Source organism: Blastomyces gilchristii (assembly GCF_000003855.2).
Source record: "Blastomyces gilchristii SLH14081 genomic scaffold supercont1.1, whole genome shotgun sequence".
Taxonomy (NCBI): Eukaryota; Fungi; Ascomycota; class Eurotiomycetes; order Onygenales; family Ajellomycetaceae; genus Blastomyces; species Blastomyces gilchristii.
This window is the reverse complement of record NW_003101682.1, coordinates 6,182,409-6,189,521: the sequence shown is the minus strand read 5'-3', so window position 1 is coordinate 6,189,521 and position 7,113 is coordinate 6,182,409. Positions and strand designations below refer to the sequence as shown.

At 30.1% G+C, this 7,113-nt stretch overlaps 1 protein-coding gene across 1 annotated transcript; it reads right to left on the bottom strand.

The window, feature by feature from the left end:
* Positions 1 to 573: 573 nt before the first annotated feature.
* BDBG_16164 (uncharacterized protein) lies at positions 574 to 1,252 on the bottom strand (the record flags this gene model as incomplete). The annotated part of the gene is made up of 2 exons (XM_031724167.1): positions 574 to 768; positions 1,208 to 1,252. The coding sequence occupies 2 exons, from the start codon at positions 1,250 to 1,252 to the stop codon at positions 574 to 576; spliced, it is 240 nt and encodes a 79-aa protein (XP_031575946.1).
* Positions 1,253 to 7,113: the final 5,861 nt, after the last annotated feature.

The following is a 7,113-nucleotide window of genomic DNA, read 5'->3' as shown; positions in this document are numbered from 1 at the left end:
CACTGATGTGTGTAAGAAGAATTAATATAAGAGAAAATAATCTTGTTTCTTAGCTTAGTTATAATTTTAGTACTAACTCAGATTGAATATCATTGATGTATAAAAGTAAATAAACAATCTTGATTAATCTCTGTCATATTTCTTGAAATATATTAATATTATGAAAGAGAGTGTTATCAAATTACATTATCAGATGATATCATTAAAAATATATTAATATTATGAATATCAATGTTGAAAAAATGTTGATACTTATACATTATAGTGATTTGTGAATCATGATAGTTAAATATATATATATATATATATCATTCCTGACTTGATTATAACTTGTACAATAATTTTTGAAAACTCAAAATCAATTTTAATTATTAATAATTAAAAACTTAAACTTATAACTAACTAATATAAAAAGAAAAAAATCTACTTCTTCTCTTTCTCATTCTTCTTATCATTCTTCATAATTCACTTCTCATTCTTCTTCTTCTTCTTCTTCTTCTTCTTCTTCTTCTCCTCATCTGAGATGATAACTATCTCAAAATCTCTCTTCACTGTCTTCTCAGAGAAGGGTTCTCACTGCTCTCTCTCAGCCAGGTCAATCTGTGCCTCAAAATCCCGCATTTCCTGGTCTGCTGTCTCAGGTTCCACCTCAGTGACAAGCAGATTGACATGCTCAGAGAGCAGGGCTGCCTCCTCAATGTCCTGAATCATGGAGTGTATTTGAGACCTGAACAAGGTCTCAATCCCCTTCTTCTCTGTCAGCTCCTGCTAATCAATTAGAGAACAGAAGTGTTATCAAAAATCATTATCTCTCAATAAATAAAAAACTTATCAGTTTTGACTTCTTTATCTTCTACTTCAATACTCTCTCAATCTTCTTCTATCATCACTTATTTACAGTAACACTCTTCTTCTCTCTCTCTCTCTTTATCTTGAACTCAAATCATTCTCAGAACTTCTCCTGATCTCATCACTGCTGTATGAGACTCTTCACTATCTTCTTTTTCAATCTCTCATGAGCAGTATCATCTGTATTATTTCTATACTTAGTTCAGTCTAAATCTATCAGAAGTATTACTTAAAATTGTTATTATTCTGCTTTCTTGCAGAGCCTCTTCAAGGCATTATAACATGCCTTGTGATTAGTCTTCTCTTACTTAAACATCTTCTTCTCCTCTCTCTTTAATCTATGACAGCACTCACACACCTTGATGATCCACAGGACTGCAGAATATTTGAAGAGGAATGACATGATTGATTTCAGTGAGTGTTGAAGAAGAGTGAAGGCAGAAGAGACGGCCAGAAATGATATGATAATGATGATAATGATAATGATAGTAATGATGATAATGATAGTAATGATGATGATGATGATGATAATGATAATAATGATGATAATGATAGTGATAATGATGATGATGATGATGATGAAAGAAGAAGTGCATTGAAATATATTACTGACTTATCAAATATAAAGAGACAAAGAAAATATTAACAGCTTTCAGAGATATACAGAAACAGCTACAGTGTTGCATAGCAATATTATCTTCATTCAATGCATGCAGTGTTGATATTCTTTGTATGCAGTTATTATATAATCTATATCAGAAATACATACAGAAAACAGATCTTTGTTGCTAGAAAGAATGATTACAGTGATTCTCTATTTTTATATTATAAAGATAAGTTATTCTTATTTCTTTCTTCTCTCTTTTCTCTTCTTCTTCAACTCATCACTAAATTCAAGCTGATATGAAAACTATTAAAACACTTCTAGAAACTCTTACACATTGAAGAGTATAGACTAATTAAATTTTAAATACAGAAGAATTAAATTACATTCAATATTACTAATTATTCATCTCTCTCTAATAAAATCACAGTCATATCTTTCCTCTCTCTTCTCAAATGAAACATGACCTGTGAAAAGTGAGTACCACGCCAGGTCATAATGATCAACACAGCCTCAGTACACAGGGCTGTATACACACAGCACATGCTGAACTGAGAGACTGTGTGAATTGCAAACCAGTATCAGCATTTCAGAAAGAGCTATGTGACATGAGAAAGCTGCAACTCTCAGTCACATGTGCAGAGAGTGAATCATTGCAGTAAGTGTATATATATTGCATGAAAGTAACACTTTTTGATAACACTCAGTCTCTGATATTATGAAAATAGAGTCTCTCTGTGAGATCTGTTTTTACTAGAAGTCAGAGAATCTTATATTTCTCAAGATCATCTTCACCTGTCTTATCTGTGAAATTGATAAGAGAAATCATTGATTTCAGTGTTCTGTTCTTAATGTTATTCAAGTGACAGCAGAGTCCACTCTGGCCACACTTTTTAAGTGTATATTTTCTAAATATTCACATTTATACAGATATATACTGATTATTTATTAGATGATGTTAAGACAATGACTCATTGCAGCTGTGTTACTCTCACTGTGAGGAATATACAGTTGATGATCAATATTGCAAAGACTCTGAGAAGTGAGTATTTTAAGAGTGCTGCAGCCCTGTGACCTTGATTTTTTTTATTTTTATTTTTTATTTTTTTCTTTTCCTTTTCTTTTTTTTTTTCATTCATTCTGATTTTTTCTTGTTTTTGTTTTGTTTTTTGTTTTTTGTTTTTTTTTTTGTATTTTATATTTTTTTCATAATTAAAATTATATGAATTATGATCTGTGTTCAGAAAAGTAATAATATTTGATAACACTCTCTGTTGAATTTTTAACAAATGAGCACTATGTTATGATATTATGTAAGTGAGAAGTGATTTCATAATCTCATTTGATGCCATTCTCAATAATGAGATCAGAATGAAAATGTGACTAAGAATTCAAACATATTCTTTATTCAGAACTAGATTTTTATTTGAAAAGTGAATCTGAGACCTTTAATATTTGAAATAATGTGATTTGGGATCAATGTGATGAATATAAACCATGACCAGAAGTAATGCTTTTAGACAACATGACAACTGTAAAGTTTGATCCTGATCTCAGACACGGTCACACGGTCAGTCTAGCTGTAAGCAGTTTCTAAATATACTGAGTTTATTCATTCTTTAATTACAGTTCAGACAATCTGAATAGAAGATTTTATAAAGACTTATACTCTGTTTTTTCTTATATCAGGTCTTTCACAGCACTTCTTAAAGTCTGTAAATTCTTCAGATTATAGATATTCTCTTCAAGAATTCTTACAGAGATTCTTAGAGTGTTAACTCTTAGTATTATAGAGAGTAGTTATACAGACTTCTTCTCTCTCTTCTCTCTCTTCTCTTATAAGAGATTAAAAGACTCTTCAGTTAATCTCTTTACAATACTCAGTTTAAGTATTCTGTGAAGCTTTTCTACCTTCTCTAGTCTCTCTATATCTGTTATTCTGGCCTTCTTAACATAGTCAGGCCTGTAAGAGAGTCTGTCTACTGAGTTCTTAGTTTTCTTAATATGCTCTATCTTGAATCAGAACTCACTCAGTCTCTAAGCTCAGTGAATCTGCTACTGTGAGAGTTTCTTAGTTAAAGTAAACTATTATAAGCTGTTATAATTAGTTCTAACAGTAATTACTGTTACAAGGTTCTCAAAGTAGTAATATCAGTGATAGAAGAATTTCACTATTATGAGAAGCTTCTGATTATAAATGTTATAGTTAATCTTCACAGATTACATCTTCTGTAAGAAAAAGACTACTAAAACTCAGTTCTCATTTGACTATAGTTATAAGACTATTTCTGAAATTATAAAGAAGAAGACATCTATCTTCAATCTGATCAAAAGTAAGAAATTAAAGTAAAACAGTATTACTGTATTTATGAATATCTATTTCAATCTTATAAAGATCTCATAAGCTTCTGAAATAAGAAAGTTCTCACAGTTCTCTCTTCTTAACAATCTTTTCATTCTTTATTTATGAAATGATTTCTTCTTATTTTCATTCTTCAGTATGTCTGTAAGAGTTAAGAAGATTCTTATAAATACAAAGATAAACTGTCTATAGAAGTTTATAAAGCTTAGAAAGATCTGAATCTTATAAATACTAGTTAACTCTGATTATAATAGAATAGTCTTAACTTATGAAGATTTCATCTGAATATTATCTGCAGTAATTATATATTCTAGAAAATTAATCTGATGAATACTGAAGTTGTACTTTGTAAGCTTAACATACAGTTCTGCCTCATCTAAGATCTTCAACATACTTTGCATATACTCAGTGTGTTCTTTCTTCTTTGTGAAGTACATCATCATATCATTCAGATATGCATGAAGTGTTTTATTAATAAAAGACTGAAAAGCCACGGGGGTATTAGTCAAATCAAAAGGCATCACTAGATATTCAAATAATCTCAGTACAGTTCTAAAGACAGTCTTTCATTTATCTTCAGACTGTATTCACAGCTGTGTATATATATTAATCATATTCAGTTATGTGAATATGACAGCTTTTATAAGACAGTTGATCACATTCTCAATCAGAGACAGAGAATAGTAACTCTTTATTATCTTGAAGTTCAGATTACAGTAGTCTATATACAATCTGAGATCTTCATTCTTCTTCTTCATAAACATCACAGAGGCTTTCACAGAGACCTGTGAAGATTAGATACAGTTATTCTTCAGATTCTTCTTTATATAAATCTGTAAAACCTCTGTCTCATAATAAGAGAGCTTATAGATTAATTCTCAGAACAGTTTCTACTCTTCTATCAAGTCTATTATCAGATTCTTCTTATAATAAGAAGAAAGCTCAGCTGTCTTTACTAAGCTGAACATCTCTGTAAGATCTCAGTATTTCTCTAGTATCTGAAGCTCAGTTTTCATGACTGTGAAGTTCTCAGACATTTGTAAAGTTATTATATAAATGAGCTTATCTTCTCTAATTAACTCTGCAGTATTAACTGATTCTATCTTTATAAGTGAGTCTGCTAACACTGATTAGAAGTATAAACCTTACTTATAGACAGCTATATATGAATTGTATCTTTGAAGTTATACAAGTCTTAAGTATATATCATCTGTGATGTCTATAATAATCACAGTTTCTGCAAATCTTCTTCAGATTTCAGAGAGATCTTATAATTCAAAGATGACTCTTATAAGTCTCTCAGTTCTCAGATCTGAGTTTCTACACTCTTCTTATTATAAGAGCAGATTCTCAGTTTTCATCACTTAGCTTATTCATTCTATAAGCTTTAGAGATACTACAGTAACCTGAGATTCTGAGTTCACTAATACTTTTTATACTTGTAAAGCAGCAGTATCACAGCACAGTCTCTTTCTATAAGTATGTATTTTCATTGAGAGAGTAACAGATTTAGATGTCAGCTTCAAGACTCTTAAGAAGACTATTACTAACTCTGTTTATAACTTCTCAAATTTCTATTTTAATTTGTCTGAATAGTTTGTATGAAGATGTTCTAATTTAGAGTAGATAAAGCAGAGACTCTTTTTCTTAATCTCTCTGTTATACACTCTATTTATAGAAGCTTATAAAGCTCTTTCTCTCTGCTTAGTAGTCAGATATGAATCTCTCTATATCTTATTATCTTTCTCTGATAAATCTGTTCTCTGTTATTCTGACTCTTATGAGACTGATCAGTGATTTACTCTCTACAGGTCTGTGACTCTTACAGTAATCTGTAAGCAGTGAATAAGAGTCATCAGTTTCTTCAAAGTTAAGAACTTAGAGTCTTACTCAATGAGCTTATTCTGTATATCTTTATTCAGTTTTTTTATAAACATCATTATTCAGATCTTGTTTCAGAGCTCTGTTTCTACAGATCTTAATTCATATTATAATTTTATAAAGTGCTATGAGTAGTCTTCATCAGATTTCTTATCTCTTTTTCTAATATTAATAATTACAGTTCAGATGTTCTCTGTTCAGCTCACAGAGTCTCTCAACTTATTCTTTAGATAGGTCTTAAGAACAGACTAGTGAAATCTCTTATAATTATTCTTTAGATAATTCAGCCAGTTCTTGACTTCAGTGTAGTAGAGATCTGTCATTATATAGATAACAGCTTCTTCATCTTTCATATCACACAGTCAGACTTGTGAGTTAATTTTAAATACAAACTTATAAAAGCTTTTATAGATTATAATTCAGTAAGTAATCTTAAGTAATTATAGCTTAAGAAAGTTTCTTTTCAGTTCACAGATATTTCTGAAGATCATGTCTAGAGACTCAGTTTAAGAGTGTTTACAGACAGTAAGCATTTCTTATAGAAAAATAGCTTGATTCTGCAGAAGATACTTAAGAATGTTCTTCACTAAGATTGATTTATTTATGAGTTTGAAAAGTTTCTCTGTCATAGATATAGAGAATGATATTCTGTGAGTAATTAATAAGTTCTCTGAGACTTCTTTTATAAGAGTTATTCATGATTTGAGTGACTGCTTCTGAGTGTCTGCAGTAGAGTTTACAGGGATTGAAGCATGCAAGTTTCTAGTTCTTTCAGTTATAATAGACAGTTACTGACTGACAGAGCTTGAAATGTAAGAATAAGTGCTCACAGATGATTATTCAGGTGTTTACAGCTTGATATAATATATACTGTTAACTACTAGAAGTATTCACAGTAGAAAGATAAAATGTAGAGATTAAATGTATAATAGCATTCAAGCTGAGTTGTGAATAGTAGTCATGAACTCCAGTCTATATAGTTGTATGTAGTCAAGAGCTGCTAACTCTATTGATTACACAAGAGATGAGAATAGAAGTAAAGAATCCGCGAGAAGCAGAATTTCTTACATTAAGACTCTGTTGTAGTTTTATATAGCTTATTACTTTCTTACAGATGATTTCATTCATTCTGCAGGCTATTTAAACCAGTTTTCAATCACTCTATAACATTATTTAGCTATATTATAGAAAGATTTAATTAATAAATATAAGAATCTCACTTCTATACAAGATCAGCAGATTACTCTTTTATAGTAGTAAAATGCTACTGAGATATCACTCTGACTATTCTCACTTATAAAATAAGAGAAGAATATTCACTTATTGTCTATATAAAATAGCTAGATGCTGACTTCTTATTAAAGAAGTCAGTGATTCATTTTTCTTCTACTGAAATATATACAAGAGTTACTGGAAT